Source organism: Mesoplodon mirus (genome assembly GCF_964341445.2).
Source record: "Mesoplodon mirus genome assembly, chromosome: 11".
NCBI lineage: Eukaryota > Metazoa > Chordata > Mammalia > Artiodactyla > Ziphiidae > Mesoplodon > Mesoplodon mirus.
The window spans coordinates 98,934,796-98,954,589 of NC_138987.1; the positions used below are offsets into that span (position 1 = coordinate 98,934,796).

Here is a 19,794-nt window from a genome sequence, read left to right on the forward strand (position 1 = left end):
CTTGTGCTCACATTTTAACATCAGAGCCATTCTTGCCTGTCTGCCAGCGCCATCTAGTGATGCAATGATGCACATTTTTCCAGCCTGGGAGTAACAACCCAGTTTTGAATAATCTATGAGGGACCACCATTCTTTTCTGGACCCCAGAATATTTGGATTGGAAGAAACCTCTTGGGGCCAAATGTTTAATACCCGTGTATCATCCAGGCAGGCCTTCCCCAAGATCACACCCAGAGATATCAATTTGTAGTCTAGTCTCCAGAGTGAGGATTAATCCAGGAGGCCGGAGCTCCCAGGAAGAATGAAAATGAATAAATTGAATGGGAGAGATCATAGTGATTTTTCTCATCTATTTCCTTTTCATTTCAATTTTTTTAGAACTCGGGGCAGGTTAAGACTTGATGCAAAGGCTTGTGCCCGGAGACTTGCAGAGATGTTCAGAAACAGCCCCAGAGAGTAGATGGGACTAGATAGGAAAATGCACAAATATCCTACAAAGTGGTGTAAGAACTTAATTCTTTTTTAGGGCACTGATTTTTGAGAAGTGGCTGCTGGGCAGATATTGTTCAAGTCTATATCAATGACAAGACTTGTCTTAAACCATCTCTTATTTAACCCACTGGGCTTTGAAGAGAAGGATATTATGTGCATTCCTGTTCTTGTTTCAGGATTATTCAGGATCGAGGATAATGTTGAGGATAATTCTATCAAATTATTATAAGCACAAGACAAGCACCCTCCCAAATGCTAAATGGAGATGGAGGTGTTTGGATTGGATGATGCTAAGATCCCTTTTCTCCTCTGAGAGTTTCTTATTTGGTGATTTGAGGCCATCCACAAGATCGATAAGGTGTGCCTTTGTATTACGGGCACCCAGCCCATGAGACCCAGGGCCCGGCAGGGTAAGAGCCTCCTTGTTGCTTTAGGTGTACAGCTGAGTCAAAGCAAGGTGAACTGGATCAGAGATCTGATCACTCCTGATTCTCAGCTACTTCCTGTCCCTTGCATTCTTTACATGGTTTATCTTATATCTTTGTCAAGTCTTACATGTGGCTCTCTTTTTAGTCTCCTCCAGTAAATGAAAAGTTCCTCAAAGGCACAGAGTCTATCTTTTGCTTCCTGTATCTCTTGCCTGACATATCTGACCCCAGCATCTCCTTATGGCATCAAATCATGGGCTGTGAGAGCTGGCAGCCACCTTGGAGATTACCTGGTCCACTTATCTCATCAGATGAGAAACAGAGGCCCCAAAAGGGATGTGACTTGCTTAACACCATTCACCTCATCAGAACCAGAACTTGGATCAGCCCCTGAATCTCCTGACTGTCCTAGACATTAACATGGGTCATCCCATAGTGGCAGAGAGGCAGGTCGCCTCCCCACCCCCAGCTGGGAGCAGCTAACCATGAACAAGAAACTGCTCCAAACCCTCATGTATGTGACTATTGCCTTCTACTCCATAATATGTACGTGTTTGTTTTTGTTTTTGTTTTTGCGGTACGCGGGCCTCTCACTGCTGTGGCCTCTCCTGTTGCGGAGCACAGGCTCCGAACGTGCAGGCTCAGTGGCCATGGCTCACGGGCCCAGCCTCTCCGCGGCATGTGGGATCTTCCCGGACCGGGGCACGAACCCGTGTCCCCTGCATCGGCAGGCAGACTCTCAACCACTGCGCCACCAGGGAAGCCCTACGTGTTTGTTTTAACATTAAAATGTTAGAATTATTTTTTCTCGTAAGGAAAATTGATACTGAAGTTATAATGGGAAAGAGTAGTTTGTCTTCCTTGGCATAAAGCTGTAACCCTCAGAGTCAAAACAAAGTTGTAACTTTTGTGCTTGGGGCTGAGGAACGGTGAACATCTTTCTGAGTGTGGCTCTGGGTCCCTGAGGATAGAGGTCAGGAGGAGGGGAAACCAGGGAGGGGAAAGCCAAGATCCTATCTTTTTAAAAAATTGATTGTTTTAACAGCCTTATCGAGCTATAACTCACATACCATACAATTCCTCCATTTAAATTGCATAATCCAGTGGTTTTTGGTATAAGGGTGCTTTGTCTTGAGTGAACAGCTACAAACATACATCCCCACACAGCGCCTGGTGGAGCAGAAGGAAAGGCGAGATCTAGTTTTTAAATGCAATTTACGCTCCACCCTGCGTCCTCAAGATCTGTAGGGCATTCTTCATCCACAGACGCACCCCTTCACTGCCCCCCAACTCCCCCTCCCAAGCTGAACGGAAGCTCTATCCATAGACAGTTATTTAATTTTCTGGGCAGAAGCAATGGACCGCAGTGATGAACTTGCAGGAGAGTCAGTTCTGGGGCTGGTAGAGAAGGGAGCAAAGGGCCAGGGAGAGGGTTGTAGGTGATAAAGCAGGGAACAACACTGCTTTTTTAAAAAGAACATAAATTTGTCCTAGCGGAGTACTTGAATTCCAATTGCGATTGGGTGACCGGGGCCGGTTGTAGAAGGGGATGGCTGGAAACCACGCCAGAGTAGTGGTCAGGAGCACAGGTTCTGAGGCCAGGACCCGAGGTTCAGATTCTTGTTTTTGGACAGGTTAAATAATATCCCTGTGCCTCAGTTTCTTTTCAGGTAGGAGGGGTTAAAGAGAGTACCTACTTTACAGGGTTGCTGTGAGAATTCTATTTGTTAATTACATAAAGAGCTTATAACAGTGTCAGGCCCTGACTTCGTGTTATACCAGGCCCTGTTCCATCGGCACACCTTCTTTATTTTATTTTATTTTTTTGCGGTACGCGGGCCTCTCACCGCTGTGGCCTCTCCCATTGCGGAGCACAGGCTCCGGACGCGCGGGCTCAGCGGCCATGGCTCACGGGCCCAGCCGCTCCGCAGCATGTGGGATCCTCCCGGACCAGGGGCACGAACCCGCGTCCCCTGCATCGGCAGGCGGACTCTCAACCACTGCGCCACCAGGGAAGCCCCATCTGCACACCTTCTCCTCAAACACATACACACACACACACACACACACACATACACACATACACTCTCTCTCTCTCTTAGGACCTCTGACCAGCTGTTCCCTCTGCATGGAATCCTCTTTGCCCAGATATCACTCAGCTTGCTCCCTTACTTCCTCAAATCTTAGCTTCTCAATGAGGACCATCTTGAATACTCTCAACATCCCTTACCCGTATCTACGTTTTTTCTATAGCTCTTATCACCTTACAGCATACTGTACAATGTGCTTGTTTATTACATCACGTTATCTGTGTCCACGCCCCCACACCCAAGCCCCCACCTCACCTTCCCCAGCACGTAAATTCCACAAGGGTAGGGATTTTCCTCTATTTTGTTCACTGATAGAGCCTAGGGAGCTAGGGACAGTGCCTGGAACATTGAGGGAGCTTGCTAAATATTTGCTGAATGAAGAACTGAAGAGCAACTCATATTAGATAATCTGCTGAGGTCTCCTGACCTCCCTGGGTGTGATTCTTAGGAACTGGCGAAAGTCCCCATGTCTGCAGTGACCCAAGTGCAGGCGGGACACCCTCCAGTCGCCCTTTCCACCACTCAAGGCTGGTACTTGCCTCCCTCTCTCCTAACTTTAAAAATGATATCTTATTGACGTGCTTTGCTGCTTTCTGCTTTTCACCTTGAAGCTTCTCACACGCTAAGTCGTTTCTGTTCTCTCTTTCCAGATCATTCCTATTAAGTCCTTTTTGACCATGCGATGACCAAAACCCTAAAGTGGCATTCCTGGAAGGAAAGCACCAGCCAGGAATGTCACAGCCCAAGAGCCTTTTCAGAATTCTCCATCCTCTAATTAGGATGGCCACACATCTCAGCTGCTGCTTTTGACTGCTGCTGTGAGCTGCATGTTGATGTCCATCACCGTGCCTACATCTTCCCCCCCCCGCCCCCCCACCCAGCAGCAAAAACTAATCATCAGTGGTATTTGCAAGAGAGCCTTTCCGTTCAGTGTGAGTGAATTATTTAGCACTTCATTTTTTTTTTCAGTTGAATTTAATTCCTTGTCCTGTTTCCTAATTAGGAAGATTTACAGGATTCATTCTGATTTTTTGAAACAAAATTCCTTCCCAGGGATGCTTATCTCGGCTTCAGCAAATGTTTCATCTGCTTATTTCACCTCTTAATTCCTGCTGGAGTTGTTAACTGTCAGACTCCAGCAGCAGGGCTGATTCTGGCGCTGCCTCACTGTTGGCTCTTTTTCAGACTGAGGCTGGGTCTTTATATTCAGGGCCGATGGGCACAAATGCAGCTTTTTCTCCCTCACTCCTGGACCCTCTCGCGGCCCCACTTCTCTCCCTGTGCCTCTTCCCGTCTCCTGCTTCCCCCTTTCTGTTGAAAACAGCCTGTCCCCCATATACATTCCTAGCTAGCCCCCTCCATTTCTGGCTGTCCATGTGGCCGTTAAAAATAAAAACAATGATGAAAATAACATTTAGATAATACTATATCATGCATCTCACCAGTTACTTGGTTCTTTTTTCTCTTTCTGTTGTCTTAGGGGAGGTTGATTTCCACCCCCCCCCAACAAATCGACCTTGCCATTCTCTTCCTTCATCTCCCTGTTTTCTCCATCTGATTATTTTCTTGCTTTCCAGACAGAAGATAGGTCTCCCCTGCTCCTGTTCCCCACCTCTCCTTTCCCCTTGGGCAATTCCTCCCTGCTCTCCTAGCATTCCAAGATCTAATCAACTCATCCAGGTGCAAGGGAGGCTGCCATCCCTCAGGATCCCTGGGCTGGGTTTAGCATAGTTTAAGATATCATCACCCAGAACACACATAGGACACATGAAAGATAAAGGAAAATGTCTCCTATTTGTCTGGCTTTCCTGAGAAAACTAGTGACCGTGGTCAGGATGCATAGTTTCTACAGCTGTGGCACTTAGCCTGGAACGATGATGCAGAGGGAAGCCGTCCCAGCCCCAGACCTTGTCACAGAGAGTCATCTCTTGGAAGACCATGAGAGGCTGAGCCCCATGTCTGAACCCTCCCTGGAAAAAGTTATGGGAAAGTGTATAACGTTGTTTCCTATGAGAACATTCTAGAATGTCCCAGATCCATTCCACTTCCTCAGCAAAATAAGAGGCGGATTATCATCAGTTATGAACCCAAATACCTAAGGGGCCCAGGAAGCTCATTTAAACGAGGAAAAGAGATACAGGTCTGGTAACTCAGGTAAAGCTAAGAACCTGTTCCCAGTCCAAAGGGGTCGGTAGGACCAGTCGTTGGCACAGGAGGATGGTGTGTAAGGGAAGCTGGAGAAACACATTATTTAATGTGAAATTTCCCAATTTTAAAATGGTGGGCACTTATCAAAACTTTTAAAATACTTTGTGGGCTAAAGCTCATTAGCTCTGTTTGTGACCCCTGGACTAAAGGATCTAAGGTCCCTTCCCACACTTGCTCTCTTACGGTGGTCATAAATCCAGAATAATAAGAATAAAGATAATTACCAGACTTTTCACAACTCTTTTCAGTTTATGAAATGTGTTCTCTTCATATTAGGGATATGGCAGTATATTTGAAAACATATCCACCTGAGATATATCCACGTCAGTTGTGTTCTCTCCACCTCCCTCTCTGACCACCAGCCCAGACAACCCCAAGGCTTCAAGGAAATGAAGTATAGCTCCAACCCCCCAAAAAGTTAAGGACTTCATCCTCATCTTTCCAATTAAACTTGCTTTGTAAAAATCCACTCCACCTTCGAAGAAGAGCTAGTTCCCAAATTATTTAAATTGCTACTGTTCACTTTGCAAAACTTAAAGACAATCACCAAAACCTACCGATAACAATGGATCAATTTCATGACTTATAAATAAATTTTATTCCTAAATAAAAGATTAACAAATTGAATGCAGCAGTTTTTTCAAAGAATAATGAATATGTGACTAAGTAGAGTTTATTTCAAGAAGGTAAGGATGGGTTGGACATTAGAAAACGTACTAGCATAGTTCATTAAATTAATGAATCAGAATAAAAAAGGAATATAGTGATAGAGCTCAAGAGACAGTTGATAAATTTAACATCCTTTCCCAATTAAAAGCTTATAGTGAACTAGGAATAGAAAGAAATTTCTTTAAAGATGATAGTGTATTTAAAGACTATCTAGGGGCTTCCCTGGTGGTGCAGTGGTTAAGAATCCACCTGCCAATGCAGGGGACACGGGTTCAAGCCCTGGTCTGGGAAGATCCCACATGCCGCGGAGCAACTAAGCCTGTGCACCACAACTACTGAGCCTGCGTTCTAGAGCCCACGAGCCACAACTACTGAGTCCTAGTGGCCACAACTACTGAAGCCCGCATGCCTAGAGCCCGTGCTCTGCAAGAAGAGAAGCCACAGCAATGAGAAGCCCGCGCAATGAAGAGTAGCCCCGGCTCACTGCAACTAGAGAAAACGTTTGCCACACCTAACTAAAAACTGAACGCTCATTACCTTGTCCTGTATTCTTCAAAAATTTTCTGAAATTTTGGCCAATGCAATACGAAGAGTGAAAACTGCATTATTTGTAGGTGATGTGATTGTTAACATAGAAATTGCAGAGAGATTGGCTGACAAGCTATTAAAACTACTAAGACATTTTCAGCGTGGTAGGATGCAAGATACATACACATAGCATTTCATAGCTTGTATGCATGTTCCATACATATACACTTGAAATAATCCACTGTGATAGTTAAGTAGTTTTCAATTGTTTACTATTCCAAAAAATTCAGCAATAAACATTCTTGTACAGATTATTGTGTACATTTGTCTATTTACCTCCTTGAAATTAGTTCCTAGAAATGGAATTGTTTAATAAAAGATTATGGAAATTTCAAATTTTGATACATAATGCCAAACTAGACTCAAGAATAGTGTGTGAGCACCTAAGACCCAACACAGCCAAAAATAAATAAATTTTAAAAAAATAAATCTTAAAAAAATAAAATTTGCACTCTCTAATTTATTCTGGTAAATGAATTGGGATAGGGATCTTCACTTTACCTTTTTTTTTTTTCCTCTTTAATTTTTGCCAAATGCTAAACCAGTTGCCCCACTATCACTTCTCGAATAATCCTTTCTTTCACCACTACTTTGAAATAGAATTACTCTACATATTGGAATGAAGGATATCTATATCATAGTAGGTGAAAAAATCTGTAGGTATTCTTTGATCAAGTAAAAAAATTTTAATGTGTGGAGGCATAGAAAAATTCAGAAGGAGCTTAAACTGTTCCTTTTTCATTTCCTATGGGTAGATGGTGCTTCTTTGCTTGGAAGACTCTTCCCCTCTTGTAGCTCAGGTAACTTCAATAGGAGGGCATCCTTGAAGTTTTTGTTTAAACTTCTTGGTGGGGGGGTTGAATTGGGGGGCGGCAGACACCCTGTCCTAAGTAGGCACCCTCTCAAAGAACCCTGTACTTGCCATACTACCTGTAGGCCATCCTGCACCTTTTAATTTTATCTAAATTACTTCTTACTTTTTTCTCTAGACTCTAAGCTCCATGAGGACTGCATATGGGTCACTCTTGCTCATTGCAGAGCCTAGCACAGTGTCAGTGTCTGGCAAATAACCGTCACTCACTGAGCACTTACTGTATACCAAACACCATGCTAGGTGCCTTCAATGATCACACTACACGCTTAGATACTATTATTATCACCTCCATTCTGAGCACGAGGAAACCGAGTCGGAAGCTTGTCCCACAGGCTATTAATTCCCAGGCCTGTCTGCCTCTTGGCCACTACACTCCCTATACGGTGATCAATAAATATCGGAGGTCATCAATAAATATCGAGGCTTGAGGATCACTTGGAGGGGACTTTGCAGAAGGGATGCAGCACTGGAGGGTGGCTGGACTGGTAGCCCTTTAACAACCACATTACGAATCAGACCCTCGCAGGCCCCGCCCACTCCGCGCCGAGGCCGGAAGGGAGAGGCAGGGACGGGGGCGAGCTTCCGGGGACGGGGCGGGGCGGAGCTGGCGCTGGTTGGCCGGCTTCGACCGGAAGTCGGGAGGTTCGAGGGGGTTCGAAGACGCCGGCTTATGACGGGGAGCCTTTCGTGGAGGTTGCTTCTCCGTCCTTTCGCTCCCCGGGCCCTCGGGAAAAACCCAGCACCCCGGCCCCGCGGCCAGCCCCTTCCGCCAGGCTCTCTCCGCTAGATTTCGCCACCGTTATGTGGGAAGCGAATCCGGTGAGTAGCCGGGCGGGACGGGGCGGACCGATGGGCGGGGTTGATGGGAGAGGGCGGGAGGGGTTCCTGGGAACTACGTCCCCCCCACCCCCGCCCCCAACTTCCCCCCAGGCCGCGCCGACTGGCTGGCGAGTTCCGGGACGCTAAGGCCCCGGCCCCGGCGGCTCGGGCAGCCGCGTTGCGAGCAATGGAGACGGCTCGGTGGGTCCCCAGCGCCGTGCGGCTGTCCTGTCCCACTGATTGGACTCGCTGTGGTTTCTCCGCCCCCGTCCCTCCACCCTTTGTAAACTTGGCGTTTTGCTCTCTGGCTGGAGTTCCTGGACTTCGGACCTGTGACTGACTTAGGCTCAGGTGTACCTGCCAGCCTCACCCCCATCCCCGTCCAAAGCGAGGGGACTCGCCTTCCGGGTCCTGAAATGGGCCTAAGAGGAACCTCTGGGGCTCGTTTTCCCTTCCTGGTGGACAGCCATGGAAAACTGGGGTGGTCGAGCGTGTGTTCTAAGCCTCTAGATGGTGAGGTTCTTAGATTTTTTTTTTTCCAGTGGACAGAAACCGATGACCTGGAGCTTTTCCACTGCAAGTCTTTTGTCTCCCTCCGGTATTTGCATTGTGTCTGCATGCATTTTTGTTTACCTTGCTTTTGTACATTCATTTATTTAATATTCAGCCTTAAAAGAGTGGAATCCGCTTGCCAAGAGTATTCCATTAACCTGTTAGAATTGAAATCGCCTAGTTACACGGCAAATAGACACTATTTACGCCTTTGAGTTGACCGGGAAAATGGCAGAATCACGTATCAGCAAATTGTTGGCCTAAATATGTGCAACTACCCCATGTGCTGAGATAACTTCCTAAATTTAGTTTAATAAGCCTGTTTCCATATTTGCAGTAACTCCTTTGCTGTAATCATTACTTCTTTTTTTTTTCCATTCCTGGCATATATTTCCAGATAAGTTAGAGAGTTTGTCAGTAAATTTGCTTCTGTTTTTACGTTTTTACCCGGTAGAAAGTAGTCTGTTGGTCTGGATTGTTTTGGTTGCGTATCATGGTTACGTCCCAGGCCATCGAATAGCGATGATCATCATCTAAGACCGCCCCGCCCCCCCCCTTTTTTTGGTTCAAACATCCAATCCTTTAAGGCCACATCAGAGGAAAGTAATTGCTGGGTTTCGATTTTAGCAAAAATAATTTCAAATTGTGAGAATGTGCTCTCTGCTTATATATTCAGTTTCACTATCTGTCATCAGTAAGTTTCATTTTCTATTATTATATGTGTGTTTGTGTTGTATTCAGTTTTTATTGGCAGTCCTTCTCCTTCCTGGTTTCTCCGTAACATACCCTTTTGTCTGTTTTGTTTACTGCGGTATCCTCAGACTAGGGAACAGAGCCTGACATATAGTAGGCACTCAGTAAATATCCATTGCATTAACAAAGTGGTTGCATCAGTACTAGAAAGAGTCCTTTGCTCCGTTCGTTCTCCCTCCTCCATCACATATACATCAGAACTGGCTACTGGGTCACTCATGTGTTTGTGAGGATTATAAAGGCATTAATGAGTATCTCATATATTTGCTTTGTTACAGCATTATCTCACTTCTTTGGAAGGAAGGCTTGGTTTTCTCTGAAATCTCCCTAATGATTTTGCTTGAGTTCAGTAGAGCAGACTGACTTTTGTTAATAGTGGTGAACCTTCCACCTACAAGCCCACATTCTTCTTTTGACCCTTATCATGCTGCTCTGATAGATCTTAATGCTCCTGTGTTTTCTTACCGGTACTGTTTTTCTTCCTCTGAGCGTATGAATGTTGTCAATAAGGACAGTTTCATTTTGTAAAAGTACAGTGAACATTCTGCATATGGATTTCCTCTTGTAATTTGTTAGTTTCTTTGAATAGAAGAGGCATCTGAATAGTCTGTCCAGCTGCGCTTGTGGGATGAAAATTAATTTTAATGTTTCTCTAAGCCAAACACAATTGGAAAGATGAAAAAAAACCCCACAGTGCATCCTAAAGATAAATACGAATGACTTTTATATTACCCACCAATTTAAATTACTGTTTACCATTTCTTTCCATTGAATGATACAATAAATTCTGCTTTGTGGAGGAAGGCCATAGAGAACTGCTTTAACTGAAGACTTCTGCTAGTTTCTCCCTGTATTTTTTTAGTAGCTTCCATGACTTTGATATGCCACCTGTGATCTGCAAATTTATCTCCTCTTGCAAATACGCCTTCAGTGTGATACTGTATTCCACTCGCAAGTGTTTTGAGGAAATACTACACTGACTCTGGCCATGATAACGCTCAGAAGCAGTCGCCCCCTCTACATGGAAAGTCTCCATGACATGGTTTGAGTGTGGAAAAATCACCATTGAACTTGGAACATTTTCTTGGGCGGGGGAACCCAAAACAAGATAACCAAGGAGCTATAAATAAACTTTATCTCAGTGCACCATTTTATTTTATTTTTCAAGACAGTCATGAGGTCAGGGATGATTCTGTTCAAGCCTTTCACCGACCAGGCCCCTTGAGGTCCCTGCCGAGGCAGAAGCAGGTTGACAGGGCATCAGGCACTCAGTTCTGGTGTGAGATCCTGGCAGTTCTCCACCCACCCGGGGGGCGGTGGCCCTGGACTGATGTCCCCCAGTGTAGGAAAATGGCGGATCTGTAGGAAGGAGTTGGAGGGGATGCCATCACTGCCTGGACTCTGTGTACCCTGACTTTGCCCTGCCGTTTTCTGTCTCTTTGCCGCTGTCTTCCCCCTCTTCGCAGGAAACGGAGTCAGTATCAGCATTGCATAGGAGGGAGTTTCAGTTTCTCTCTGACGACAGAAAATGAAAAATGACAAACATCTGTTACGATAGCAAATCATCTGTTGCGGTGATAGGACCTTACTTTGTAAAGAGTGATAAACTCTTCAACATTCCTTTTCGCTTATTAATTCATATGATTAGAACAATCTAATGAGTTAGCTAAGGGGGAGGGAAGTGACTTTCCCAAGATCTCGCAGGCGGGTGAGCCACAGAGTCCTCTCTGCCACCGCCCTGCCACTCGGTCGGGGCAGCGATAACGTTTGTAAACCGGTCCAGCGCTTTACCCGCTGAGCCTCCCTTTTCTCTGTTATTTTATATTCACAGCTGCTTCCACGCTCCCTTGGCACTATGATTCTCTCCTTCCTCTGTCCAGCCTCTTGAGAGAATAGTCTTACACTTCTTGTCCTTCGTACTCAGACCTCAGCGCCCCCAGCCCCGCCTCTGCCCCAGCACCTGACTTGCTAGGGGGTCACCGAGAGTTTTCGAATCACCACGCACAGCGGCCGCCTGCACGCCTCACTCTCTTCTGTCATTTTGCAAACAGTAATGCCACTGGAGGTGTTGCTCAAAAGTCTCCTTTTTTGATTTCCTGGGACTGTATCCCTTTGGATTTCATCTCCTCTCTATGGTTCATCCTTGAATCATAATCTTGGGTGAGCTGCACTGCTTTCTTCTGCCCCTGAAATGTTCCGCCTTAACCTTCTTCTTCTCTCGGCACATCCTTTTGTGGTGAGCCCCAAGGCTTCAGATATCTCTTTAGTGACTCTGCCTGCCAAATGTACGTCTTTAGTCCTGACCCCCTTTCTGAACTGGGTGATGGACAGCTCTACTGGTTGTCCGTCCGGGAGTTCAAAGTCAGTATGTCTAAATCCAACTCCCTCAGTCACTGAGTCATTATTTCACGCAGTCAGTCAACAAACACTGAATAAACATCTATTGTCTGGAAAACATTCCGGGCACTGGGGGGGGCAGGGCAAACCTGGACCAAGTCAGAGCCTGCCCTCCAGGGCCTGGAGACACAGTTTGAGTGGGGATAGTGTTACCAGAGGGCACCTGGGGGCCTGGGAAGGTTTGTTGAAGCAAGTTACACTTGAGCTAGGTGTCCAGGTCCCAGAAGTGGTCTTGTGGGAAAGGCAGAGGAAGCAACATGGCCAAAGGCCACAGAAGTGAGAGAGAGAATGGCCACTACAGCTTGGATGGAGGAGTGACGTGGACAAAGCGCATGTCCTGTGGTCGTCTCGGTGAGGACATTGCGAGAGGATGAGGGTGGGCTGCTGCGAGGACAGCAGCTGGCATCTGTGGGACATCCTGTCTGAGGAGGCAGTATATTCTATAGACGTACCTTCGGGCTGGAGGGGGACAGAGGTAGGATGTGTTCCTGGCAGTGAAAGTTCCAGAGAACGTAGTGTCTATGAAGATGTGTTCTCAGGGTCAGTGTGCACTCACAGGTTCATAACTGACAGCTTTATCTTCTTGGCATTCTTTGTAATTGTTCTAGCAGTGGGTTTAGCTGAGCTGACAGAGGAGTGTGACGTGCCAGTGTTTGGTGGCTGGGGGCAGTCTAAATAGAGTATGGGGTCATCCAGTACCTCTGAGGTGGGGATTTATAAATTATTGTTCTCTTTTTTAGTGATGAGACTAAGGCTCAGAGTTGGGTGCACTTTCTGAATGAGGACAGCCAGGTTCTAAACCCAGAACTTTCTGGCTCCAGAACAGGTACTCTTCCCAGTCCAACTTAGGATCTAGGCTTTAAAGTGAGTAGAAAAGACCCTGTGGGAGAGTCACAGGGACTCCGAGCTAAAGGAAGGGTTCTCGAACTGCAGGAAACCTTGACGTTTCTGTGACACCAGCTCCTGTGCGCCTGGAACTTTGCTAGTGACGCAGCCCACGAGCAGGAGGAGAGAGTACTGTGGCCTCTTCCCAGGGTTGGCACGGCAGATGCTGCACAAGGCTAAGGAATGAGTCTAGTAGTTTTTGGTATCGGGACAAAACAGAGTTTGGGAAGCAGGCTGGAGGCACGTGTTTGTGGTCGAGGCCTGAGGGATGGGGTGAGGCCGTTTGCCCACTGTGACCCGCCTGGCCTGATGCTCAAGCAGGATGCCGAGGTCCTTGGCTCATGCAACTCCCCCTCTAGGAGTTAGACCTGCTTTGGAAACAACGTGTGAGGGCACTCATGTATTTATTTAGCACCTACTATAAGCCAGTCAGCTCTGAATCCCAGGGTTTACCGTGGTGAGCAGAACAGAACAGGCCCAGCCCACGCCGGTTTGCAGTCTGTGCAGGTGGCGACATTAAGCCGATAATTACACAGTAACGTTGAGCTCCAATTGTAGTCGAAGCTCTGAAAGAAAAAGTACGATGAGGTGTAATAGGGGGAGCTAGTGCTGGACTTGGAGGTCAGGTTAGGCCACCCAGTGAAAGTCACTTCTACAGAGATCTGAAGGGTTGAGCAAGAGTTAGCCACAGAAAGGCTGGGTGGGAGGGGAGGAGGGCTGTTCAGACAGCCGAAACAGCCTGAGCAAAGGCCCCGGGGCAGAAAGGAGCTTGTGAGAGAAGCCATGCGTGGCTGGAATGCGGTGAACCAGGAGTTAGGGCCAGCAGGTAGGTAGGAACAAGCCATGTGTGGCTTTGTGGCACATGTTTAGGATTTGAAATTTATCCTTGGAGGAGTGGGGGCCATTGAAGCGTTTTACACAGGAAGTGACATGAACATACTTGTGTTTGGAAAAAGATCATTCTGGCTGCTGTGTGGAACACGAGTTATTTATTAGAGAGTACGAGGCAGATGATGGCCTGCCACAGATAACCATGTCCGTGTTACCGGGAACTGGGAATGTGTTCGGTCCCCAAGCAAAGTGGGGTTAAGATTGCTGATCAGCCGACTACTGACAGGGAGATTATCTTGGATTATCCAGGCTGGGTCCTTAAAAGTATCCATAGAAGATGCAGACAGAAGTGAGTCGATGTGAGGATGGGAGGATAATCAAAGATAACAAGGGCGGGGAGGGGGGGAATTGGGAGATTGGGTTGACATATATACACTATTGATGCCATGTATAAAATAGATAACTAACGAGAACCTGCTGTATAGCACAGGGAACTCTACTCGGTGCTCTGTGGTGACCTAAATGGGAAGGAAATCCAAAATTGAGGGAATATATGTATACGTACAGCTGATTCACTTTGCTGTACAGCAGAAGCTAACACAACATTGTAAAGCAACTCTAATCCAATAAAAATGAATTAAAAAAACCAAAGATATACAAGGTTGCTGGCTTTGGAGATGAAGGGGACCACGAAGCAAGGAATGTGATAAGCTTCTAGAAGCAGGAAAAGCCAAGGAAATAGATTCCTGCCCACGCCCCCGCCCAGCCCCCCGCCGACAGCCTCCAGACAGGAATCACTAGTTGATTTTAGTCCGGTGAGTCCCACGTCAGACTTCAGCAGAACTGTAAGATAAGAAATTGTGTCCCTGGGGCTTCCCTGGTGGCGCAGTGGTTGAGGGTCCGCCTGCCGATGCAGGGGACACGGGTTCGTGCCCCGGTCCGGGAGGACCCCACACCCCGCGGAGCGGCTGGGCCCGTGAGCCATGGCCGCTGAGCCTGCGCGTCTGGAGCCTGTGCTCCGCAACGGGAGAGGCCACAGCAGTGAGAGGCCCACGTACTGCAAAAAAAAAAAAAAAAAAAGAAATTGTGTTCCTTTAAGCCACTAAGTTGGTGGTAATTTGTTCCAGCAGCGATTAAAAACTTACACAGAGAGCATCAGAAGGTCTGTTCGAAGACACTTAGGAACCTACAGTGTAGTCCAGGGTGAGAGTGAAGGGGACTTGGACTAAGCCGGGGAGAGAGAGGAGTGGATCAACCCAGGCTGCACTTTGAGTGGTGGAGGCTGGGTTCCTGGCACAGGCAGCCGGGAAGAAGGACCACTTTCACTGAGATGGGGAGACTGGGAAAAGGGGAGACGTGGAGGGGACCAGGAGTTTGGTTCGGGGCCTGTGACGGGTTTAACGTGCCTGTGAGGCATTCAAGTAAAAAGTCAAAGGGGCAGTTGGATAAGTGAGTGGAGCTCAGAGGAGAAGGCTGGGCTAGAAATGGCTGTTTATGGTCTCAGCCTGTATAGACAGAAGGCTTTTAAAATCTTGGGAGCAAGTGAGATCCCTAGGACAGTGTTTCTCAAATTTTCAGCACCCGTGCAGATCACCAATTTTAAACAATATTTTATTGTTTATTTTAATTTTATATTACGTATTTTTAAAATGAGTAATGTTTTTATTGTTAAAAAGATGACTTTTTTTTTTACATCTTTATTGGAGTATAATTGCTTAACAATGGTGTGTTAGTTTCTGCTTTATAACAAAATGAATCAGTTATACATATACATATGTTCCCACATCCCCTCCCTCGTGCGTCTCCCTCCCACCCTCCCTATCCCACCCCTCCAGGCGGTCACAAAGCACCGAGCTGATCTCCCTGTGCTATGCGGCTGCTTCCCACCAGCTATCTACCTCACGTTTGGTAGTGTATATATGTCCATGCCTCTCTTTCACTTTGTCACAGCTTACCCTTCCCCCTCCCCATATCCTCAAGTCCATTCTCTAGTAGGTCTGTGTCTTTATTCCTGTCTTACCCCTAGGTTCTTCATGACATTCTTTTTCTTCTTAAATTCCATATATATATATATATGTGTTAGCCTACGGTATTTGTCTTTCTCTTTCTGACTTACTTCACTCTGTATGACAGACTCTAGGTCTATCCACCTCATTACAAAGAGCTCAATTTCGTTTCAAAAAGATGACATTTTTGCAGCCTCTTACAAAGTATCTAACTTGATAGGTAGCTTGAGATGTGGGTTAGACCCAGACCTATATTTCTATTAAAGTAGTAAATCCCATGCTATAATTATAGATTGTCAAGATTTGTAACTAGTGTTTGCTGGCCCTGTTAGATGTTTTGGAATACGAAGATAAAACACAGACTGAGAAATTACGGGAATTCTGGGACTATTCCTAGTCCCTGAAGACTATTCCTACTGCTCTGTCATTGCCAAATTGATACACTTACATAACTGTAGGGGTGGATGTTTCAACCAGCCAGAATGTTTGGAAGCAGGGAGCGAATGGATTCTGGGACTGCTTCAGTCTCCGGAAAATATCTGTTCACGTTTTCTTGTAACGTTGGCTGTGTTCTTTATACAGCCACAATAGTAAAGTCAGTCTCACTCTCCGATGAGTAAAGAAAACCATCAGATTCTGGGAGGAAATCACAGCCTAGCAATTGAGCCATTTGCAGCATAGTTTGCTGACTTTGAGAAATCTGGTGTCTTGCTCTCAGCATTAAAATTTGGGGTATTTTGGCCTTGAAATAGTAGGTTCTAGTTGTTTATGTTGCTGACTGTATTTCAGCATCTACTTCAGTAGGCCTCTGGAAACCAGGAATGACCATTGGTATCATTAGCATCATGAAGAAACGTTTTTATCTCATCCCTCCTTTCAGGAACCCTTGTCAGCACTTCTGTCCTTGACAGCTAGTAAACTTAGGTGGGAAGAGCAATCTTGCACACACTGCCATTGCTTTCCTCAGCATCTGAGAGCACATACTCTGAGCTGTCAAGATTTGCTAGTATTCAGTTTTCACTGTTTCCTTCCACACTCGGTTACAATCAGGAGGCACATTGGTGCCTTCTGACTGTCCCAGATGTTTAAAACATCTTTTAGGAACCCAGCCGCACCCTTCCTTGCTATTCGTATAGCTCATGCTCTGTCAGCTTTGAATGGATTGCACCTTTTTCACCCCGTGTCACACCTCACAGGAATACCATCGCCTGAATGAAAACTGACTTCCCTTGTACCGTGAGCTTCCGCCCACAAGCAGAACAAAAAGTTGTCGAGTATTTCTACCCCGTTACATACTACGTGTGCTGCAAGAACGGATTTGTATTTTTGCTCAGGTAGTTTGTTCAGTTTTAAAACTAAACATGTTGAAGCACTCAAGTGATAATCATTGCTTTTCTATGTCATGTGCCACTGATAAGATGTGACTTCCAACAGAGCCATTTAATAAAGAAATTTTGTCAGTAGTTTATTTATTTTTTGTTACAGCAATTAAATTGGGCATTAAATTTGGATTGACAGCTTCTCAGCAGTATTCCAACTTTTACCTGCTTTAGCTGGGTAATGCCCCTTTAGTCTTGGTCCCTTCTCTATCCTTATCCACAAAGCAAATTGACTTGGGGCTCTGTTAGAAGATTATGTGAACATTTATTTGGTTTTACAGCATTGTATTTGCTGAACACTAGCTGACATGAACTCAGTAACACAGACTGAACATATTGAGATGCTATGAAAATAAAAGGATTTTTGTGAAAATTGTAATTAATCTTATATTTCAGCTTTGCAAACTGTATGTGATCAAATTTCTTTCATTACTTTTTTTCTGTGAAAAAATGCCTTTGAACTACTTCCTAATTCTTGAGGACCATGTTTTAAAGATGCTGAGAAAGACAAAAAAGGGCTAAGACTGAGCCCGAGTAACCTACAAGTTATAGGCTGAACCGAAGTAAAGTTGCAGAGGATTGAGAGTTTGTGGCCAGAAATCTAAGATGATCTGGAGAGAGTCATTTAATGGAAACCAAGAAAAAAGTAATGCAGGACAGTGGGTAAACTGTGAAATGTTACTGAGAGGTCAAATAAGACAAGGTCTGATAAAAGTGCATAGGATTTGGTAACTTGAAGCTCATTGGAGATCCTAGCAAGTGCCTCCTTGTGTGTGTGTGTGTGTGTGTGTGTGAGAGAGAGAGAGAGAGAGAGAGAGAGAGACGGTGGTGGGAGATATTAGCCCAGAAGCTAGAAAAGCTAAATTAGAGTGGGTTTTGGCATGCATGGAAAGTGAAGAAATAAACAGTGTGTGTAGACACACAAAGAGTTATAAGCCACCAAGGGAGATAAAGTGGAATTCCGAAGAAAAGAAGGTATATGATAAGGGGAACAAAGAACAGATGGGACAAAGCAAGATGATAAACTTAAACCTAACCATATCAATAATCATACCAAAATAAATGCTCTAAACACCCCAATTAGAAGGCAGATTGTCAGACTGGATTAGAAAGCAGGACCCAACTGTAAGTTGTCTACAAGAAACACACGTTGAATGCAAAGACACGAGTAGGGGGACTTCCCTGGTGGCACAGTGGTTAAGAATCCGCCTGCCAATGCAGGGGACACGGGTTCGAGCCCTGGTCCGGGAAGATGCCACATGCCGCAGAGGAACTAAGCCCGCGAGCCACAACTACTGAGCCCGCGTGCCACAACTACTGAAGCCCGCGTGCCTCGAGCCCATGCTCCTCAACAAGAGAAGCCACCGCAATGAGAAGCCCACACACCACAACGAAGAGTAGCCCCTGCTCCCCACAACTAGAGAAAGCCTGCGTGGGACAATGAAGACCCAACGCAGCCAAACATAAATAAATAAAAAATATAAATTATTTTAAAAAAAGACACAAGTAGGATAAATAGAAAGAGATATACAGTGCTAACACTAGAGAGAAAGCTTGTGTGGTATGTTAATATTAAAGTAGGTTTCAGAGATAATATTATTAGTGATAAAGAATGTCATTTCCTGGGCCTCCCTGGTGGCGCAGTGGTTGAGAGTCCGCCTGCCGATGCAAGGGACACGGGTTCGTGCCCCGGTCCAGGAAGATCCCACATGCCGCGGAGCGGCTGGGTCCGTGAGCCATGGCCGCTGAGCCTGCGCGTCCGGAGCCTGTGCTCCGCAACGGGAGAGGCCACAACAGTGAGAGGCCCGCATACCGCAAAAAAAAAAAAAAAAAAAAAAAAAAAAAAAGAATGTCATTTCCTAATGATAAAGAGGTCTGTTAATCAGTAACAATCTTAAACATTTATACATCTAATAATAGAGTGTCAAGATACATGAAACAAAACTAATAGAGCTGTAAGGAGAAATAGGCAAATCCCATTATAGTTGGAGATTTTAATACCCCTCTCTGAATAATTGATAGAATTAGTAGGTAGAAATAAGCAAGGATGTGGAAGACTTGAACATCATCAACCAGCTTGACCTAATTAATATTTATAGACCAGTACACCAGCAACAGCCGAGTACACATTTTTTTCAACTACACAGAGAACATTTAACAAGATAGACCATATTCTGGGCCATAAAAGGAGTCGCAATACATTTAAAAGAATTCAGGTCTTATAAAGTACACTATCTGATTAAAATGGAATTAAATTAGAATTCAATAAAAGAAAGATCTGTAAAATCCTCGAGTATTGATAAATAGCACGCTCTAAAATAACCCATTGATCAAAGAAATAAAAAGGGAAAATAGAACATATGAAAGCATATCAAATTTGTGGTATGCTGCTACAACAGTTCTTAGAAGGAAATTTATAGCTGTACTGATGCTTATATCAAAAAAGAAATGTCACAAATCAATGACCACAGCTTCCTCCTTAAGAAATGAGAGAAGAGCAAGTTAAGCTCAAGCAGGAGCAAAGAAATAAAGTTTAGAGTGCAAAACACTAAAATGAAAACAACAGAGAAAATGAAACCAAAAGGAAAAAGAAAAAGAGGGAATACAAATTAGCGATACTGAGAATGAGAGAGATAATATCACTACAGATTCTACAAACGTTAAAGGATAATAATGGCATGTTATGAACAACTTAATGTCAATCAGTGTGACAGCTGAGATGAAATGGACGTATTTTCTAAGACACAAACTACCAGAGCTCCCTCAAGAAGAACTAAATCCCATGAATGGCCCAATATCTACCAAAGAATTTAAATTTAAAGA

The 19,794-nt window shown here is 45.2% G+C and overlaps 1 protein-coding gene across 6 annotated transcripts in view; it reads left to right on the plus strand.

Moving 5' to 3' along the window:
• The first annotated feature begins 7,972 nt into the window (after positions 1-7,972).
• PARP11 (poly(ADP-ribose) polymerase family member 11) overlaps positions 7,973-19,794 on the plus strand; it is a 34,859-nt gene continuing 23,037 nt past the window's right edge. For 2 of the 6 annotated variants that reach the window (XM_082636649.1, XM_082636650.1), the window contains exon 1: positions 7,973-8,168. In XM_082636649.1, coding sequence (XP_082492775.1) covers positions 8,151-8,168 — 18 coding nt within the window. In that variant the 5' untranslated portion in view covers positions 7,973-8,150. Of the gene's footprint in view, positions 8,169-8,285; positions 8,370-8,710; positions 8,767-16,233; positions 16,927-19,794 lie in introns of those variants that run through there. The other 4 variants (XM_082636651.1, XM_082636654.1, XM_082636653.1 and 1 more) reach the window with 4 other exon arrangements.